General features: G+C 42.9%; 3 protein-coding genes and 2 non-coding genes across 8 annotated transcripts; 3 read left to right on the top strand and 2 right to left on the bottom strand.

The window, feature by feature from the left end:
• Nucleotides 1–461: 461 nt before the first annotated feature.
• On the bottom strand, nt 462–533 carry TRNAM-CAU (transfer RNA methionine (anticodon CAU)). The gene has a single exon. It is a non-coding gene; the product is annotated as a tRNA-Met (tRNA).
• A 1,018-nt stretch (nt 534–1,551) lies between these two features.
• On the top strand, nt 1,552–10,948 carry H4C8 (H4 clustered histone 8). Of its 3 annotated transcripts, none has more exons than XM_078000864.1 (3): nt 1,552–2,049; nt 5,010–5,130; nt 8,637–10,948. In XM_078000864.1, exon 1 carries the CDS (start codon nt 1,587–1,589, stop codon nt 1,896–1,898), a length of 312 nt encoding a protein of 103 aa, XP_077856990.1. In that variant the 5' UTR covers nt 1,552–1,586; the 3' UTR covers nt 1,899–2,049; nt 5,010–5,130; nt 8,637–10,948. The 3 variants fall into 3 exon arrangements, with proteins under 3 accessions (XP_077856990.1, XP_077856991.1, XP_001088506.1); XM_078000865.1 differs by lacking the exon at nt 8,637–10,948 and adding an exon at nt 2,244–2,491 and having other exon boundaries at nt 5,010–5,225; XM_001088506.5 differs by lacking the exon at nt 8,637–10,948 and having other exon boundaries at nt 5,010–5,225.
• Nucleotides 10,949–11,090: 142 nt separating this feature from the next.
• H2BC10 (H2B clustered histone 10) lies at nt 11,091–14,089 on the bottom strand. The gene has a single exon (XM_078000863.1). The coding sequence runs from the start codon at nt 14,042–14,044 to the stop codon at nt 13,664–13,666; it is 381 nt and encodes a 126-aa protein (XP_077856989.1). The 5' UTR covers nt 14,045–14,089; the 3' UTR covers nt 11,091–13,663.
• H2AC10 (H2A clustered histone 10) lies at nt 14,043–14,822 on the top strand. The gene is made up of 2 exons (XR_013416877.1): nt 14,043–14,122; nt 14,397–14,822. It is a non-coding gene; the product is annotated as a H2A clustered histone 10 (transcript).
• LOC144340549 (histone H3.1) lies at nt 14,320–17,650 on the top strand. 2 transcript variants are annotated; one of them, XM_078000862.1, is made up of 2 exons: nt 14,320–14,867; nt 15,145–17,650. In XM_078000862.1, the coding sequence occupies exon 2, from the start codon at nt 15,618–15,620 to the stop codon at nt 16,026–16,028; it is 411 nt and encodes a 136-aa protein (XP_077856988.1). In that variant the 5' UTR covers nt 14,320–14,867; nt 15,145–15,617; the 3' UTR covers nt 16,029–17,650. The 2 variants fall into 2 exon arrangements, with proteins under 2 accessions (XP_077856988.1, XP_077856987.1); XM_078000861.1 differs by having other exon boundaries at nt 15,172–17,650.
• The last annotated feature ends 3,189 nt before the right edge of the window (nt 17,651–20,839 follow it).

Consider the following 20,839-nt stretch of genomic DNA (forward strand, 5'->3'; position numbering starts at 1 on the left):
CCCGACAGAGAACAATTAGATTCTCAGAACAATAGTATCAATTACACCGCCCCATTGGAGGGATTCCCTTTATGTATCACCAAGGATACGTCGCTCAATGGCAGTTGCCTTACAGTCCAATCCCAGGCATGGTTGAGTCACCATGGAATAATTATGTACTTCTTAAGCCTTAGCTCTATTAATATTACTGGTGGATTGACTAATCTCTCCTGGCCCCATCGCCCAAAGTGTATTGATTATTTTTTTTTTTTGAGACGGAGTCTCGCTCTGTCACCCAGGCTGGAGTGCAGTGGCCGGATCTCAGCTCACTGCAAGCTCTGCCTCCCGGGTTCACGCCATTCTCCTGCCTCAGCCTCCCGGTTCACGCCATTCTCATTTTGTTTTCTTTCATTATTGTTTAACCTAAAAAAATTGTAACTAGAAAAAAAAATTATTCGGAAGAGACAAGGGAAAAAAAGGTCTAGCAGAGGATGGTTTCGATCCATCGACCTCTGGGTTATGGGCCCAGCACGCTTCCGCTGCGCCACTCTGCTCCTCCATCACCAAGCCTTCCTCACAATACTCTTAACTACTTACAGGCGATGCGCTCAGACCACTTCGTATTTTAAGAGCGAGCCTACGATAAGTTGCCTATTTCATACTTTGGCTACCACAGGTTGCCAACTCACTTTGGAAAAAGGCGTCTACCAGAATCAAACAGAAAACAAAACTAGGGATAGAAAAGTAAACATCAATACACTAGTGGGCTAGGTGCGAGAGTCACTCTGTAGTAGCTCACGCCTGCAGTCACTGCACTTCGGGAGACGAACGCAGGCAACATAGCAAGACCCTGTCTCAATAAAACAAAAAAAGGGGAAAAAAAACCCCCCAAAAACCCACCCCGAAACCCACACACTGGGTGCAGTTGTGAGGGGCACTTAGATATTGAAATGGCAATTACAAATTTTAATAAGTAGGGAAAGAAGAGAACAAACTGGGAATAGAATCAAGCCTCCGCGCGGAGGGGGATAATTCTACCACGAATCACTAACCTACCATGTCTTCGCCATCGGGAAGAAAACCGTTTTGGTTACGTTTCCCTCGGCTTGATGATAGAGAGGGTGAAATCTTGCAATTGTCAAACACTTCCGAAGGAGGTTTCGGTCCGCATGTGCTTTACAGTAGGCAGCAGAAATGCCAGTCACTGTGACCTTGGGGACAAAGCTGGACTCCTCAGGCTTTCAGTCCTGTGGACCGAAGCTCGTCTCCAATTGTCCTAAAGCAACTCAAGAAACAATTGATAATAATTTAAACATGTTGATTTCTTTAATCTGATTTAGCTGTTAAAACAGCCGTAAAACTCCCATTCCTATTTCCCAGCAATTGCGAGAGACGCCTCCACGGAACCCGCGCTCAGATGTCAAAGGCTGAAGTTGTTGGTGACATCATCCAGGGCGGGCTGCATAGGGTGAGACCAAGAAGCAGGACCAAAGTTCCCGTATGCGCGCTTTCAGTCTTCAATTAGGTCCGAATTCCCTGCATATAAGGGCGTCGTTGCTCTCCTCGGCTTTTAGGTTCCTGAAAGCGGCTTTGGGAGCTGGTTAGTCATGTCTGGACGTGGTAAGGGTGGGAAAGGCTTAGGTAAGGGAGGCGCTAAGCGTCACCGCAAGGTTTTGCGGGACAACATTCAGGGCATCACTAAGCCAGCCATCCGCCGCCTTGCTCGCCGCGGCGGTGTCAAGCGTATTTCTGGCCTTATCTATGAGGAGACCCGTGGTGTTCTGAAGGTGTTCCTGGAGAACGTGATTCGTGATGCAGTCACTTACACGGAGCATGCTAAACGCAAGACTGTAACAGCAATGGATGTGGTCTATGCGCTGAAGCGACAGGGACGCACTCTTTACGGCTTCGGTGGTTAAGGCTCCCGCTTACTCCACTCAGTATTTCTCTTTACAACCAAAGGCCCTTTTTAGGGCCGCCCACTTTCTTCGTAAAAGAGCGGACATCTTGTTATCCTGTTCCAGGTTTTTGCTGAAAAGGCAGTCGTTGTGCACTAGTGTGCATTTGCAGGTAACGTTTAATTTCTTGTGGTTAATCGCGCATGTTTAGGATTTGGGCACAAAAAACTTAAAAGTTACTATTTCCTATTTGGGGGTAGTTGGTATGTTTAACGTTTAGTTTTCTTGGACACCTTAGGGCGTTAGATAGCAGTGAGTAAGCTGTATTGGCACGGTTTATAATTCTCGTGGGGCTTTCCTTTTCAGTTTAAGCTTGAAGTGTTCGTAAGGATCTCAAGGATTACGGAAGTTGTAGGAAACTCGGGGAAGACTCCACGTTACTGTTTTCAAAATGGCGGGGAGGGCTGAGAACAAAGAAGCCTCGCACCCAGGCGGCGGTCCTTAAAGGCGAATCCGTGAGCGCAACAGATCTCCCTGAGTAGGATCGTAAATCTAAGTACAGGCGGCGTTTACGCTGCTGCTTTTGACTTGGTGACAAAACTGGTCAGCAAAAGGTAGTGTGGGGTAACAATATAAATGTTCATTCGAGAGCTATTAAGTACTGTTTCCATTAGACCTAATAAAATGTGTTTCTGCGTATTATAAGAACATTAAAAGAGTATCGCTTAGTGAGCAATATAGAAACATCACCAAAACCTATTTTTTTTTTTTCTTGAGACGGAGTGTTTCTCTTTCGTCCAGGCTAGAGTGCAGTGGCGCGATCCTCCGCCTTACGGTTTCAAGCGATTCTCTTGCCTCAGCCTCCTAAATAGGTGGGATTACAGTCGCCCACCTGATTTTTGTATTTTTAGTAGATCCGCCCGCCTCGGCCTCCCAAAGTGTTGGGATTTATAGGCGTAAGCCACCGCGCCCGGCCTGGATTGGCTTTTCTAATGGTGTCATTTTACTTGGTTTCTATACTCTGTCCTGAGCAGAAGTGACTTTTGTATACTTAGTTGAAATCAGGTTTATATTCTTGTCAGGAAGAGTTTATATGTACATACTGGTGCACCACATCAGAGACATATGTCTGTTTTATCTACGTTGAAGATAATAGGACAATTGCTGGTTTAGGATGATAGTTACATTGTAAAATCAGATTTTTCCTCTTTGTGGTCAGCAAGCAAATTGTAGGGTTCTAAGTTTGAAATTGGGAAAATCAGTGGAGTTACTTTGAGTGTCATCTTTTTCAAAGATATGGACTTGTGCATTAATATGAAAAGAACGATGTTATCGGAGCTAAAGCACTGGTTTGTATGAGGACATAAAATTAACAACAAAAATTGAGCACATAACATATGCCAGGTACCGTTAATGGCTCTGAGAATTATAGGAGTGAATGACAGTGAACAAAACAGTATTTTCTGTATGCATGGAGTCTATTGGGTGTGCGTTCACACATGAAGTAAGTAAAACTATCAGATGGTGCTAAGTGCTATCACTGAAACAGGCTAAAGAGGGAGGAGGTGATGTTTAAATATTTTTTTGAGGTAGGGTCTTGCTCTTGCCCAGTCTGCAGTGCAGTGGTGCGATCTCGGCACATTCCACCTACACCTCGCTTGGGTTCAAGCAATTCTAGTGTCTCAGCCTCCCGAGTAGCTGGGATTACAAGCATGCGCCACCACACCCAGCTAATTTTTGTATTTTTAGTACATGTTTGGTTAGACTCGTCCTGAACTCCTGCTTCATGTGATCCGCCTGCCTTGGCCTCCCAAAGTGCTGGGATTACAGGTGTGAGTCACCGCGCCCAGTCGAGAAGGTGGTCATTTTAAATGATAGGGTCAAGGAAAGCTTTACTGATAAAGCGATAGTGGAGAAATAAAGACTCGAGAATATTCCAAATAGAAGACCAAGTAGCAAAGCCTGGAGATAGCAGAGTTATTGTGGCTGGGCAAAAGGGCAGAAGAGGTGCAGAGGAATGGAGATGAGGTCTGAAAGGCAAATGGAGGCAAGCTGTTCCTATATGGCCTTGTATGTAGGCCAGTGTAACTACTTTGGTTTTATTCCTAGTGAGGTGGGAGCCACTCAGGGTTTTGAGCAGAGGACTGAGATGATCTGATTTATATTTTAAAATGAGCTGTCTGGATGCCTAATGAAGAATAAACTGATGGAGCCTGGATAGGAGCAGAGATCAGTTAGTAGGGTACTAAAAAAAAGGAGTTGAGATGGCAGTGGCTTGCTCTGTGTATTAGTGGTAGAGGCTCTGAAAAGTTGTTGGATTCTTTATTTATTTTGAAAGAAGGTTGATAGTTCATTTCTGAGCCACTGAGTGTGTAGAGTATGAGAGAAAGAAAATTTATGGATGATTCCAGTTATTTCACTGACAGCAACTGAAATGGAGGTATCAGTTGCTAAAAACGGGGAAGAATACTCAAGGAACAAGTTTTGGGAAGAATTCCATATCTTAGTTTTGGACATCCAGAGAGAGTGTGAGATGCTTATTACACATATCTAAGAGGAAGATATACGAAGGTAAGCAGTTTGATACACAAATCTGGAGTTCAGAAAAGAAGTCTCGGCTGGAAACGTAATTGAGAGTTTTTACTCCTATGAGAGTAAAAAAGCCAGAAGGTGAAATGACATCTCTTAGGAAAAGAGGGTTGATAATGAAGATAAGCAGTGCAAGGACTGAGCCCTGGGTTACAGAAGTAAGGAATGTTTGCTTTGTACGTACGACATCTGGATTCCTAACTTGCAGTTTTACAAGTGCTTTCTTTAGTAATTGTCTGTTTCCGTAATATTTGGAACACACAGAAAAAGTTATCCCTATTTTACAAATGTGGAAAAATGCCCTTGGTAATAAAGGTATGCAATAATATTGCAATTTTCATTCAAATAACCTGTTAAAGTTAGAACCATGAAGGGGGGTTACTTTGGAGACCCAGTGATAGATATTCATACCTTTTTCAAAATGTGCCCACTTTCCCCATATATTTTGCTTGGAATTCCAGGAGTTCTCAGGCCTCCTGAAACGTATTTGTGGAACTCAGCTTGACAGCTCTATATTTGATGCTGCCTTTTTTCTTCCCTTAGTTCTGTGGCTCCTGATGGATCTGAGAAGATGGACGTGGAGGATGAAAATCTCTTTGATTATTTTGAACTGATGTTTGTTGCTGTGGAGATGCTGCCCATATGTTCATATTGTGGATGTTAAGTCAGTAGCCCACAGCCTTGTATTCCATATTCTAGAGACCCTGCTACTTGACATCTCAACTTGAAAGTCCAATAAATATGCACTTCAAACTTAAATAAGCTTCAATTTCTTTCATTATGTCTGCAAAACAGCTTCTCCCATCATCTTGAAATTAGTGAACAGCATTTTACTGTTTTAGCTGGAGTCATTTCTGTCGTTTCCTTTCACATCCTACATAACAATCCATCAGTAAGTTCTATGAGCTCTTTGAAAACAGAATCCAACTGTTTCTCATTCCCACTTCTGGTCAAACCACTGCCAACGCTCACCTTTATTGTTGTAGCACCCTCATTGCCTAGTTCTGTTCCACAGATTTCCAGTAAAGGGTGAGTAAAATCAGGTCACTCTTCTACTGAAAATCCTCCAATGGCTCTCATTTCACTAAAAGGAAAACCCAAAGTCCTTTCAGTACCTTGCAAGTCCCCACTCTGGCTGTTGTTATCTCTTTGGCCTCAAATCCCACTACTCCTCCTTTCCTTCCTTGCCCAGCTCCGCTAGCCTCTCGAACTTGCTGGAAGTATGTATCTCTTTCAGGGACTATATACTGACAATTCCCTTTGTGTGGGCAATTCAGCTTCTAGATTTAAGTGTTGCTGCCTCACTTCTTTCAAGTGACACCTTCTGTGTTGTGACCCCACTGGCATTACAATCCTGCTCCCTTCCCCACGGCCTTCCCACTATATTTTTCCCTGCTACTAATGATCCTGCAGTCTATTTGGAGAGTGAAAACATATGCTTATGAAAAGGAAAGCAGGAATGGAATATTATATGGAATGTCAGATGAGTGTAATTCAAGTCAGTATCAGAAGTGATAGTTCCTGGCTGTTAGGCCAATGACACAAATGTGAACTTTTTTCTGGAGAGCAGGGAACCATACAAAATCTCCCCTCCCTGCTTTGCTTCTGATTATGTCACAATTCTAACACCTTTCACAAAACTAGTTCTTACGCTGAGCATATTAGACTCAAATTATGTGTTTATCTTAACAAATACCTAGATGAATATAAATAAAATGAATATGAATCTAAATTTACAGTTGATAAAATGAAATACCTTAGTATACATGTTAGGTTATGGCCTTCTGGCAGAGAAGGAAGGTATTTCAAGAACTGTCTTCTACACAGCAAGTCTTGTATATTAGCAGTGATTTTCGTAAAGTGCCTGGTCTTTTGAGCATCTACAGACTTTTGGAGAGATTGCCTTTTTTATAACCAAATTTCTAATACATGCAATATTTATGGAGGTTTTGTTTTTATGGAAGGCGAGATGACTTTTCCATGAATACATTTGTTCATTGTTGTTACTTTATTTGCTTCAAAATTTATAATTCTAGATACATATAAAAGAATGTAGGCCGGGTGCAGTGGCTCATGCCTGTAATCCCAGCACTTTGGGAGGCCGAGGTGGGCGGATCACGAGGTCAGGAGATGGAGATCTGGTGAAACCCCGTCTCTACAAAAAATACAAAACATTAGCTGGGTGCCATGGCAGGCGCCTGTAGTCCCAGCTACTGGGGAGGCTGAGGCAGAATGGCGTGAACCCGGGAGGCGGAGCTTGCAGTGAGCTGAGATCGCGCCACTGCACTCCAGCCTGGGTGACAGAGCGAGACTCCTGTCTCTTTTTTTTTTTTTTTTGAGACGGAGTCTCGCTCTGTTGCCCAGGCTGGAGTGCAGTGGCCAGATCTCAGCTCACTGCAAGCTCCGCCTCCCGGGTTTACGCCATTCTCCTGCCTCAGCCTCCTGAGTAGCTGGGACTACAGGCGCCCGCCACCACACCCGGCTAATTTTTTGTATTTTTTAGTAGAGACGGGGTTTCACCATGTTAGCCAGGATGGTCTCGATCTCCTGACCTCGTGATCCGCCCGTCTCGGCCTCCCAAAGTGCAGGGATTACAGGCTTGAGCCACCGCGCCCGGCCTCCTGTCTCAAAAAAAAAAAAAAAAAGGCCAGGTGCTGTAGTGCATGCCTGTAATGCTAGAACTCTCGGAGGCTGAGGCAGGTGGATCACCTGAGGTCAGGAGACAAGACCAGCTTGGCCAACATAGTGAAACCCCATGTCTACCAAAAATACAAAATTAGCTGGGCATGGTGGTGCGTGCTTGTAGTCCCAGGTACTCTGGAGGCTGAGGTAGGAGAATTGCTTGAACCCAGGAAGAGGAGGTTGCAGTGAACCGAGATTGCGACTACACTCCAGCCTGGGTGGCAGAGCAAGTCTCCGTCTGAAAAAAAAAAAAAAAAAAAAGTATTAAATCCATATACAAGTTATAAAGGATAATATAATGACCATGCTTGAACCCAGTTGCCAACCAGGTATAACAAATATTACAAATAACATCTCTCTCATCTCTCATCCTCCCACTACTTCCCCTGGAGGTAACCATTGCCTTGCAATGTTGCTTTCTTGGCATTAAAATTCCTTATGCTTTTCTGGTCTTTACAGTAATATTGCAAGTTTTGCTTGACTTTCCCATTTGATCCTCTTTGAGGTCACTAGTGCATTATTTTATAAACAAGAACATAGAGTAACATGGATTAAGTAGTTCACTAATCTTACTCTATCCTTTAATACTAGGATACTTTTCTCTTGCGTTGTTTTTCAATTTCCTTAGTAAGGAATTGAATCTTAAAATTATCTTATTCATATTTTATATACCAAACCTAGAATAATACTGTGTACATAGTTGGTATTCAATAATTATATGTTCAATTAATAATTTTTTTTCTGCAAATATGGAGGCAGTAGAAAAAAGAAAAAAATTACTTTTATTTTTCTTAACACAGAATGGGGAAACTTGGAAAAGGAAAGGGCTTCATGGAGAACTATTTTTTTTCTTTTTTTCTTTTTTTTGAGACGGAGTCTCGCTCTGTCGCCCAGGCTGGAGTGCAGTGGCCGGATCTCAGCTCACTGCAAGCTCCGCCTCCCGCGTTTACGCCATTCTCCTGCCTCAGCCTCCCGAGTAGCTGGGACTACAGGCGCCCGCCAGCTCGCCCGGCTAGTTTTTTGTATTTTTTAGTAGAGACGGGGTTTCACCGTGTTAGCCAGGGTGGTCTCGATCTCCTGACCTCGTGATCTGCCCGTCTCGGCCTCCCAAAGTGCTGGGATTACAGGCTTGAGCCACCACGCCCGGCCCAGAACTTCTTTTTTCTTAATCACACTATTGGGAGTTTTAGAGACAGCCAGATAGAGAAAGTTCTCTCCAGAGGAGCTGATCCTTTCATCCCAAAGAATGCAACAGAATTGTTAACATTTTGGCATTGAGCCTTCTAGTCAGTTTTTTATCCTGTAACTATACTACACATGTATATGATATATTAATATAAATGAGAATATATGATTTGGCACCTTTCCCAAAGTACTGTCCTTCAAGCATATTTTATGTTTATTTTTTTGACATTGGTTTTAACAGCTGCACAGTATTTCATTATGCATAAACCTTTTTTTTTTTTTTGTCTTTTTTCTTCTTTTAAGACAGTGTCTCTCTCTGTTGCTCAGGCTGGAGTGCCGTATCGGGATCATGGCTCACTGCAACCTCTGCCTCCCAGGCTACAGCGATCCTCCTACCTCAGTCTCCTGAGTAGCTGGGACTACAGATGCACACCACCACACCGGAGTAATTTTTGTATTTTCTGTAGAGATGGGGTTTAACCATATTGCCCAGGCTGTCTCAAACTCTTGGGCTCAAGTGATCTGCCTACCTCGGCCTCCCAAAGTGCTGGCGTGAGCTACTGTGCCGGGCCTGATAAAACCTATTTTTAGTGAAACTCCTACTCTTCAACATTTATATTTCCAATTTTTAGCTATGATAAACAAAAATATGATGTTAAAATAGAATCAATAGAACAGGAATTTGTATATTTTTAAATATATGATGAAAATGAATGGTGGTAATCTAGGATGAGGACCAAATTTCAAACTTGGATAAGCAGAGCTGTGAGGATAATGAGGCCAGGCTTGGTCCTGCTGGGTTTGAGCCACCTGTGGAATACTTAGTTCATATAGTATTTGGAAAACTAATTACTGTGCTTCTTGTTATGGACTGATTTACCCTCTTCCCTGCTGCATATGTTGAAGTCCTTGAAAATATGACTGCATGTAGAGTTAGGGTTGTTAAAGATACAAAATGAAGTTATTGAGGTGGGTCTGAATCCAATCTGACTGGTGTCCTTATAAGTAAAGAAGACTGGACACACACACGGAGAAAAGATAATGTGAAGACACAGGGAGAAGACAGTTATCGACATACCATGGAGAGAGACCTCAGAAGAAATCGACCCTGCTCACAGGGTTAATCTTAAGAATTGTAGCCTCCAGAATTGTGAAAAAAATAAATGTTGAAGTCACCCAGTCTGGTACTTTGTTATGGCAGCCCTAGCAAAGGAATACACATCTCAAACATTTTCATTCTGGGATTATTTTTCTCTGTATTTTTTCAATGTTATGTCTGCTTCTCTATCCTAGAAAAACAGACATACAGAACACAGATGCCCGCCCACACCTACTGTGTGCTGTAGGGAAGAAAACAGCTTTCCCTTCTACCCATCTGAAATTCATTGGCTGGGGCCCTGTAACAAAAGACAGATTAACGAGAGAAAAGCATATACATTTGATGCGGTTTGGATCTGTGTTCCCACCCAAATCTCACGTTCGGTTGCAATCCCCAGTGTTGGAGGTGGGGTCTGGTGGGAGGTCATTGGACCACAGGGGTGGTTTCTCAAGGTTTAACACCACCCCCTTGGAGCTGTTGGGATAGCGAGTTTTGTCACCTGGTTGTTTAACAGTATGGTACCTCCACCTTCTCTCCCCCTTGCTTCTGCACCACCACGTAAGACGCCTTGTTTCCCATTTGCCTTCTGCCATGAGTAAAAGCTCCCTGAGGCCTCCCCAGAAGCAGAAGCTGCTATGCTTCCTGTACAGCCTGCGGTTTTAGGAGCCAATGAAACCTCTTCTCTTTATAATTACCCAGTCTCAGTTATTTATTTATAGCAGTGTGAGAGTGGACTAATGCAACATTTATTTAATATAAATTTCACATGACATGGGAGCCTTCATAAGGAAATGAAAACCTAGAGAAGGGGTAAACCTGAGTATTTTTACACTAGGTTTGATGAAGAGTGGAGAGTCATGCAGAAATATAATAGGACAAAAAGAAGACTGTGAGCTAAGGTTGAAACAGAAACCTAGCAAGGTCTTTTTGTTCAGATTTCTCTCAGACTCTGCAGGACTCATACGAGGGTCCTATGACCTACTTCAGGGGAGAAGAGTTGGGAAAAGTCAGAGAGACCTTACTGCCGATGATGCTTCTCAAATTCTTTCACCTTAAAATATTCAGTATGTTAAGGGGCCATATTTTGGGATAGTATGTTCTGAATGCCATCAAGATATACACTGCTGAGGGTAGTTGGGAGATAGTAACTTCTTGGTTCTTTTCAGAAATTATTTACTGCAGGAGTGACAAATACAGTGGTAGCAGCTACTCAAATCAGAGCCTAAAAATGATGTTACTTCTTTAGTGGTGAGGTGGTGTTCTTCAGCTTTTCAGGCCAGGAATTTACACCAATCAGTTTCCTTTGAAGTGACCTATGTCTCAAGGATACAATGGATTCAGGAAAGTGTGGCCCTCATCAGCCAGCCAATTTCCTACATTCCAATTAAAGAACATACTTATCAAGGTGCAGAAGTTCATCTAAAAACATGGCTGTGATTTGGAGGTATATGAGGGAAACCTAGTCAACAAATGGATGCAAAATAAATGTAGCAAGGTTAGCAAAGTTAATAGGAAACTTGGGAAGAAAAAAGGAGTAAAAAAGTACTAAGCAATTCTTACGTGAATTTCTAGGTTTCCTTCCTTACAACTCAACACATCTGACCATTAAATGAGGCACCCCTAGTTCTACTGAGGGCATGAGACAGTCCCTGGAAAATATGACACATGTTGCTTGAATTGGCAAGCAACGATAGGGAAATCAAACAGCCACAGGCGGTAGGATGTCTTCAAAATGCTTCAGAGGAAAGCAATGGCTTTAAAGAGGGGATTGAACTGTTCAAAGAGTATTATTTACACTGCCAGACAAAGAAGCCCTTTTCACATCAAACGCTAATTATTCCAGGCCTCAGGACTCTTGGCTTTAATTGTGGGCAGGATGAAAGGCACCTTCTCTATCATTTCAACCAGAGGCTTTAGCCACAGTTAATATTTAGGGGGTCATCCTCTGTGCAGACACGGTCCTAAGTGCTTTAGCTGTGTCCTTTTATTTGTTACTCCAGCAGTGTCATGCAGTAGTTACTAATTATTATTCCTGTTTGGAATAAACAGGTAAGGAAGTGCTTACAGAGGAATTAGATAAATTGCCCAAACTTAGGATTGAAACAGGCAATCAGGACTATCACTTCCTGAGTGATGTCCCCCTTAATCCATGCTTGAATATTTCACGAATATATAATTTAATTGAAATTAGCTTTGGAGAGCAAGAAATGAATGCCTTAGTTATATATGGAGCTTAGAGAATTTTTTTTCACAAATTCCATTACAAATTTACTTTGAGACCAGCCTGGGCAACACAGTGGGACCCTGGCTCTACAAAAATCATAAAAACAAAATAATAAAAATTAAGCGGGTGTGATGGTGCGTGCCTGTAGTGCCAGCTCCTTGGGAGACAGGTGGGAACACTAGCCAGGGAGGTTGAATGCAGTGAGCATGTGGTTGTGTCACTACACTTCAGTCTGGATGACAAAGTGAGACCCTGTCTCAAAACAAAAAATTAAAAACAAATTTTGGTCACTTAATGTTCACAGTAAGCTGCTATGTGGGTAATAAATAGAAAATAATGACATGTAGGTAATAAATAGAAAATAAGATTTTTAGAGCTCACATTTACACTGACAATGCCCAAGGTTTCCCCTCCAGAATATAGTGCTCAGAAAAGTTAAACTTGCTGCCAGGTGATCTTTAGGGCCCAAAGGTCACCATTAATATTATTTTATTTTTAAAAGAAACTTTTCCTGGTGTAAGGACTTTGCTGTGCGACAAAGAATATGTGTATCTCCTGACGAGTTTTCTTTTATTGATTGAGCCTAAATTTCCTGACTTCTGTGACAGCAACTAGGCTTCTGCTTGGGATGTTCTCTAACGAATAGTGGGAAGTAATCCTTACAATCAGATAGAGTAGCTTCAAATCTCAGTTTTATTTATGTGTAAGGGGCTAGTTAACCTAAATTCTTGAAGTCATCCACCTGTAAAAGAGGATATTCCATTTCACAGCTGACTGTAGGAAAAAAAAAAAAATCAATGAATGAATGCATTCTAAGGACTACCACACAAATGTTAATTCCTTGTAACCCTCCTCTCTTAAAATGAAATTTCAGGAAAGGAAGTAGCTGTGGACAAAGTCGTTCCAGGACACGGAGGAGGTGGCTGAGGGAGAACACAGTCCTTGGAGCCTTAAAAAGGCTTACAGATAAAGCATATGAATGTAGCACCGGGAATTTTCATTTCTTTGCTCCAACTTCAGGCTATCCTGTTGCCTGTTCTTTCTCTTAAACCTCAATATGTTCAGCTAGGAAGATGGTAGAGTTCCTGATCTTGCCAAGAGGTAATATATATAGCTACGTGAAGTAATCCATTAATTATAAACTCAGTAAAATTTGTAAAGAAATTAGTAGAGTTGGAAGGGGGATAATGAGAACGTCTGGTAGCGATCTGCCATGGTTTAGAAATGCAACCAACAGAGGTGATTTCCTCCGTCAAATGCCGCTCCAATCATTTACAAGTTAACAACGAACTACAAGACGAATTTCGCTTTCTCAGAGCTTATTTTAGATTTAATACTACCCCAAACTTGATTTCCACCCGGCTACTCCAAGTCAAGGGCAATAGGATGTTAAAGTGAAACTAAAAGCGAAAACATAGCTTTAAGGTGGTGGTGTGCGGGAAGAAAAGTGGGGATCAACCTAGAACACGATTTTTCCTTAGCTGCTGAGTGAAATGTCTCATATTAAGCTGCATACGCACTTACTCCTTGGTGACGCTTACAATCTATAGGGGAAAAAACAACGAACCTGGACTTTTTGAGGGCAGTCTCGCTCTTATACCCCAGGTTTGAGTACAACGGCTCGATCTCGGCTCACTGCAACCTCCGCCTCCCGGGCTCAAACGATTCTTCTGACTGCCTCCCAAGTAGCTGGGATTAAGTCTGCCACCATTCCCGGCTAATTTTTGTATATTTTAGTAGAAACGGGGTTTCACCATGTTGGCTAGGCTGGTCTCGAACTCCTGACCTCATGTGATCCGCCCTCCTCGGCCTCCAAAAGTGCTGGGATTACAGGCGTGAGCCACTGCGCGCGGCCGAACTTGGACGTTTTAGTAAACCCTTACTATCCCATGTGTTGCTTAGCCATTTTACCTTGCCAACTCTGGAAAATTACAGATCTTTAAACGACAACATGGGTGGCTCTTAAAAGAGCCTTTGGGTCGTTGGCGCTTTTACTCAGGTAACTATTTATTTGGAGCTGGTGTACTTGGTGACAGCCTTGGTGCCCTCCGACACCGCGTGTTTGGCCAGCTCCCCGGGGAGCAGCAGGCGCACGGCCGTTTGTATCTCCCTGGAAGTGATAGTCGAGCGCTTGTTGTAATGCGCCAGGCGGGAAGCCTCGCCTGCGATACGCTCAAAAATGTCGTTGACGAAGGAGTTCATGATACCCATAGCCTTGGACGAGATGCCGGTGTCGGGGTGGACCTGCTTCAGCACCTTGTACACGTACACGGAATAGCTCTCCTTACGGCTGCGCTTGCGCTTCTTGCCGTCCTTCTTCTGTGCCTTGGTCACCGCCTTCTTCGAGCCCTTCTTCGGGGCAGGGGCTGACTTAGCTGGTTCTGGCATGTTCGCAGCCGAAGTGACACCGTCAAACGACCACAGGGAAATGCTGGCGAGCCCAAACGCCCTCGTTATTTATTCCGTGTATATGCAAATGAGGCTTGCTGAGTTTCGGTTTCTGATTGGTTCTTTTAATGTCTGAACATACGATAGGCCATTTCTAAATTCCTAAATCTCATTGGCTCTCCCAGAAGCTCAACCTCATAATTTGACCTTTCAACTATAATTATGTAAGTCAGAAGTTTTTTTTTTTTTTTTTTTTTTAACTTTTTTTAAACATCTGCTTTTCGATTGGCTGAAATCTTTGTTCAGGAGATAGCACAGGCCACTTTACCGAATATAGATTATAGTAGTTTAGCTGGTTGCGTTTTACTAGAACCAGTCACTTTCCTTCTTCTAAACAATTATTTAAATACTTCACTGCGTCTGGATGTGGAAAGCAGGGCAGCAAAGCTGGCGCCAAGGCTCAAACACACTCTTCCAGGGCTGGTCTCCAGTTTTCTGTGGGCCGAGGGCACCGCCTGCTCCGCAAGGGCAACTACGGCGAGCGGGTGGGGGCCAGCGCGCCCGTGTACCTGGCGGCGGTGCTGGAGTACCTGACCGCCAAGATCCTGGAGTTGGCGGGCAACGCGGCCCGCGACAGAAGACCTGCGTCATTCCCCGACGCCTGCAGCTGGCCATCCACCGCGAGAAGCTCAACAAGCTGCTGGGCAAAGTTACTATCGCGCAGGGCGGTGTCCTGCCCAATATTCAGGCCGTACTGTGGCCCTGTCTATACAAGTGACTGACTAGGCGAACAGGACTAATGAGAAAATGTCTAATATCGCAAGTAAGTGCTTTAATGTATTCGGGAAGAAGCAAGTTCAATAATGTTTGCAAAACTGTGTAAAGTTTACATGGACAGGGCCACTCCAGTGTTCAAGTTACCCTGCAGAAGAGGCTAGTGGGGATGGTAGCCTGGAATATCAATAGGACCCAATGAAAAGTAAATGAGAGTCGTTGGAAAACCTAGTTAGTCTGTCCTTTAAAAATTCTCAACCGAAGCAAAACACCATTTGGGACAAAATACAATTCAGTTAACATTTGTTGCTCACTGTTTTATGTAGGTGACTTCTTGGCTTGTGATTTCCCAGGTACACCACCCAGGAATCCTGCCTTGTGGTCAAAAGTTTCTAGCTAGCGGCAGTTCAAGTTACTCCGGAAAACCACAGATAAACTTCTCAAAACGTGGTCCTCCGAATCTGGCCCCACAACACATCTACTGAATGAGAATTAGCGTCTTCCAAAGTCTTAAAGTAGTCGTTTACGGACTACAGCTTGAAAAGCGCAGAATTAGAATTTTAGGAAATTAACGCTCTTGGATCGCATACTAACAGAGAAGAGAGGATTAAAAAATGAAGTGATTTGTCCAATCAGACTTTCCAGTAATTCACCAATCACATCGTTGGACTCTTCAGCCAATGGTTTTGTTGCGCGGGACTTTTAAAAATCAGCAAGGCCAATTAGAATGTTTCTGAGTATATATAAGGGCAGTCGCCACTCTGCCAAATGGCTGAGTTTTTCTTCCAGTTAATCTGAGATGGCCCGCACCAAGCAGACTGCACGCAAGTCCACCGGTGGCAAAGCACCGCGCAAGCAGCTGGCGACTAAGGCGGCTCGGAAAAGCGCGCCGGCCACCGGCGGCGTGAAGAAGCCTCACCGCTACCGTCCCGGCACCGTGGCTCTGCGCGAGATTCGCCGCTACCAGAAGTCGACTGAGCTGCTGATTCGAAAGTTGCCTTTCCAGCGCCTGGTGCGAGAAATCGCTCAGGACTTCAAGACGGATCTTCGCTTTCAGAGTTCCGCGGTGATGGCCCTTCAGGAGGCCTGCGAAGCCTATTTGGTGGGGCTCTTTGAGGACACCAACCTGTGTGCCATCCATGCTAAGCGAGTGACTATCATGCCCAAGGACATTCAGCTCGCTCGCCGCATTCGTGGGGAGAGAGCGTAGAGGTTTCTGGGTAATAATTCTCTCCAACCCAAAGGCTCTTTTAAGAGCCGCCTACTTTCACCCGAAAATAGCTGTGATTGACTAATCGAATCTTTGAAACTGAACGTTGGTGGTAGTATTTAAGTCCTCATTTGATTGGCTAAAGTTAATGGTAAGCTTGCTATATTCCCGTGCTTTCTCCCGAACATGCCAGATTGTCAACGTCCTTTTTTTTTAAACTTAAATTTAAATTTTTAATTTTTTGCTGGCTATTAGGGGTTTGGTGCTTCGATTTGGTAGTGGAAGGGGCCATCTGGGTTCATGTTATACATGGTTTGTCTCAAGCGTTAGTTGCGTTGTCTACTTATACTCATTATAGAAGGGGTTTTTTTTTCCGTAGTGTATTTGTAGTTAATCCCTTTTAAAACCTTACAGTTAATGAGCATTGGCAGTTGAGAATAGGTACAGATGTCCTTGGTTGCTGCTTTTTCTTGTCTGAAGTAAGCTATTTCTACAATCCCCCGCCCCACTTTTTTTTTTTTTTTTAAACAGTTCTTGGTCTTTTCTGTGAAATGATCCATTTTTGACCGATAGTTGATTCAATATCAGAAATTGGTGGCAGAAACCAAAGCCAGATTGGCTTCTACATTACTGGCAGCGTGGGCATTACCTGGGAACTTGTTAGAAGCTTGTTTCAATCCCCATCTAGGGCTGGAGTCAATCTGTATATACCTCAGATGATTGTCATGAACACTGATTTAGAAAGCCTAGGTTGTTGGTTTTGGTCTAATCAATAAAGGCATCCTGCCTGTGAACTGTTACAAGGAGTGAGCTTTTGCAAAATGTGTTTATTTTACAGAATGAAATATTCTATGAAATGTTCTCTAAAGCAAGTGCACAGAACAATCCCCTAAAATAGTTTGATTTCTTTACAGATCAGTTTTCTCAATGTAACATTACAGTCACATGGGGAGGCTTTAGAAAAATCTTTACCTGGTGTTCAATGAGACTAATAGCAGTCTGTAGAGTGGGCCCAGGGAATAGTAATTATTAATATTCAGGTGCTTCTAACAAACAGCTGGGGCTGAGACTCCTTGCTACATAAATTTTAACACTCATTAGCTCTGGTTTGACTCCAGACTTAGCACAGTTTTCTAATTGAATCTGTTTCCTTGTAGTTTGCCCTCAGAATATACTGGTCTCTAAAGACTTTCTGGCTTGCTTGACTATCTTTCAACACCTGACTTTTATAAGAATTTCTTAGGGCAACACTAACGTAAGGTGTTTTTTTTTTTTTTTTTTTTTTTTTTTTTTTTGAGAGACCAAGGTCCTTTCAGTGAAAGTATCAAGTTTTTAGGGATGTTACAAGGAGGAACACATACCATCCTGGGCTGCTTGGCATACAACCAAGGTATCTGTTTGCATATAGAACCCTTTCTTTACAGATTAGCACAAGGCCCTGTTTGGGTATTCAGCAGATCCTCCTTTATGACCTTTATTAATTTAGCAACTTGTCATTTTTTTTCACATATTGTTTTTATTTTAAAAACTTATTTGACATTCCAGAATATATGGGAAAGGAGATAATAGTTTAATAAAACCTATGTTCCTCTCATCCAGCTTCAATAAAAACATTGGCTTAAGTGTGTTTTATCTATTGATTTTTGTAAAGCAAATAATGAAACCGCCTCATGGGTTCACCTTGCCCGCTGCCTAGACAAAGCTGAGTTATCTAGGCAGGGAATTGCAATAGAGAAAGTAATTCAGAGCCAGCTGTCCGGGAGACCCTAGTTTTATTGTTACTCAAATTGGTCTCCCCAGCATTCTGGGTGGGGGAAGCCGGTGAACCAGGAGTCCTGATTGGTTAGGTCAGAGATGTCATTACCGGGAGTCGAAGCTGTTTCCTTGGGCTGAGTCAGTTTCTGGGTGGAGGCCAGGAGATCGGATGAGTCAGTTTACGAATCTGGGTGGTACCAGCATCAGGTCTGCAAAATATCTCAAGCACTGATCTTAGGAGCAGTTTAGGTAGGGTTAGAATCTTATAGGTTCCAGCTGCAGGACTCCTAAACTATAATGTGTGTTTGTTTTTTTTTTTTTTCCTTTGAGACAGAGTCTCACTGCGTCGCCCACGATGGAGACTGCAACCTCCACCTCCCAGGTTCGAGCGATTCTCTTGTTCAGCCTCCCAAGCAGCTGGGATTACAGGTGTGTGCCACCATGCCTAGCTAATTTTTGTATTTTTAGTAGAGACGGGGTTTCATCATATTGGCCAGGTTGGTCTCGAACTCCTGACCTCAAGTGATCTGCCTGCCTTTGCCTCCCAAAATGCTGGGATTACAGGCGTGAGCCATTACGACAAGCCCCTAAACCGTAATTTCTAATCTTGTGAGTAATTAGTTCTATCTACAAAGGCAGTCTAGTCCCCAGGCAAGGAGGTTTGTTTTGGGAAAGTGCTGTTATCATATTAGTTTTAAACTATAAACTAAGTTCCTCCCAAAGGTAGTTCAGCCTACACCCAGGAATGAACAAGGACAGCTTGAAGGTTAGAAGCAAGATGGAGTTGCTTAGGTCAGATCACTTTGACTGTCTCAGTTACAATTTTGCAATGGCAATTTCAACATCATTTCATCTATTTTATATATGTCATCTGCTATTTAACACCTTATAATGGGCCAGGTGCCTTGGCTCACGCCTGTAATCCCAGCACTCTGGCAGGCCGATGTGGGTGGATCACGTGAGGTTAGGAGTTCTTGACAAACTTGGCCAACTTGGTGAAACCCCATCTCTACTAAAAATATAAAAATTAGCTGGACCAGGCCTGGTGGTGCATGCCTGTAATCCCAGCTACTCGGGAGGTTGAGGTAGGAGAATCTCTTGAACTTGTGAGGTAGAGGTTGTAGTGAGCCGAGATCATGCTACTGCACTCCAGCCTGGTGACAGACCGAGACTCCATCTGAAAAATAACGAAATAAATTACGATGCCATCATTACTTATATAACAAATAGTATTTCTTTTTTAAAAATTTAATATGATCCATTTTGGATGACATATTTCTTTAACATTGATTTTTATTTACTGCAAATAACACTGGTTGAGAATTTACAATGTACCAGATGCTGGTCTGTGCGTTGGAAATACACCCAGAGAACAAAACAATTTTTGCTCTCATGGAATTTACATTTGAGTCTGGAATAGACAGAAAATAAGCTAGATAGGTAAATATATGTAATATGTTAGATGGTGAGAAGGAAAAAAAAATAAAGCAAGACTAAAGAGTGTCATGGGAAGCTGAAATTTAGATAAGGCAACTAATGAAGACCCTACTAAGAAGATAGTATTTCAGCGAAGAGCTGAAAGAGGTGAGGAAGCAACTTGTGCGGATGTGTTCAGGGAGAAGAGGAGGGAGACTGCTGAGGTACCATGGTGACCATGGGGAATGAGCAGGGGACAATAGGAGATGAAGGTGGAGAAAAGGCAGAATAATTTTCCCTTCAACTCCCACCCCCCACATAGGTTCTTAGTTGAAACAAACCGTGTAACAAAAGACAGATTAACAAATGAAAAACAAGCAGAAGTGTATTAACATATATATTACATATACATGAATGACACCCAGGGAATGAGTACACATTGAGGTGGCTTTGAATTCCAGCTTTTGTGTAGTGTCTTCCACAAAGAACAGTAAAATTTTGGAGAATTTAGAAGATGAAGGAAAAGTACTTTGAGTCTCCAGGGGTGGCAATGTTGGGGACAGCAAACAAATAGATAAAGCATACTTAGTAAAGCTTGCTTTAAGATTCTTCTGGTACATCACCAGGCCCTTAAGAGTGAAAGCTCTTCTCCATACTTCTTTTGCGCTCCCTGATAGTGTAAACTAAAAATTCACAGGTTTATTTTTGCCAAGGTTGAAGATGCATCTGGGAAAAACAAACAAGTTACACAATCTATGGCCTGTGAAGCCCAGGTGGGCAGATCACTTGAGGTCAGGAGTTCGAGACCAGTTTGACCAACATGGCGAAACTCCATTTCTACTAAAAAACCCCCCCCAAAATTAGCCATACGTGGTTGCATGTGCCTGTAGTCCCAGCTTCTCTGGAGGCCGAGGCATGAGAATCGTTTGTACCTGGGAGGTGGAGGTTGCAGTGAGCCAAGATCATACCACTGTACTCCAGCCTGGGTGACAGAGTGAGACTCTATGTCTCAAAAAAAAAAGAAAAGAAAAAGAAAAGTTTAGTATATTCTCAGGTAAAGAAGATGTAAAAAAGTTAAAATGATAAAGGGAATGACTGCCAGAGGATGGGAGGGAATGTGGTAGACAGCTGTAATTTTAAAAAGGGTGGATGGGGAAGAACTCACAAGTGAGATAAGACTGAGAAAAGAAGATAACTTTTTTTTTTTTGTAGAGACGAGGCCTCACTACGTTGCCAAGGCTAGTCTCAAACTCTTGTGCTCAAAGGATCCTCTCACCTTGGCCTCCAAAAGTGCTGGGGCTACCAGACGTGAGGTACCACACCAGGCCAAGAAAATAACTTTCATCTGAGCAATGGGAGTCGTTTTAAATGATCAGGCCCACAGCAACACTAAAATGAGACAACAATCACAACCTACTCCCCTCGTTGAGATATATATTCATCTCTAGATACTGCTTGTTTTTATAAGTAGCTATAAGTTTGCCAAATAATGCCACATCCTACACTGTAACCCACACCCCGTAGTTTTACAATGTATAGCCAGTAACTAATTAATGCTATTTCTGTAAACCAATGACAATTCCTGACAAAAAATTTTGTATCAGCCCACCTTCTGTCCCCCCTTTTTTGTCCTTAAAAAC

The sequence above is a fragment of the Macaca mulatta genome, chromosome 4, assembly GCF_049350105.2.
Source record: "Macaca mulatta isolate MMU2019108-1 chromosome 4, T2T-MMU8v2.0, whole genome shotgun sequence".
Taxonomy (NCBI): Eukaryota; Metazoa; Chordata; class Mammalia; order Primates; family Cercopithecidae; genus Macaca; species Macaca mulatta.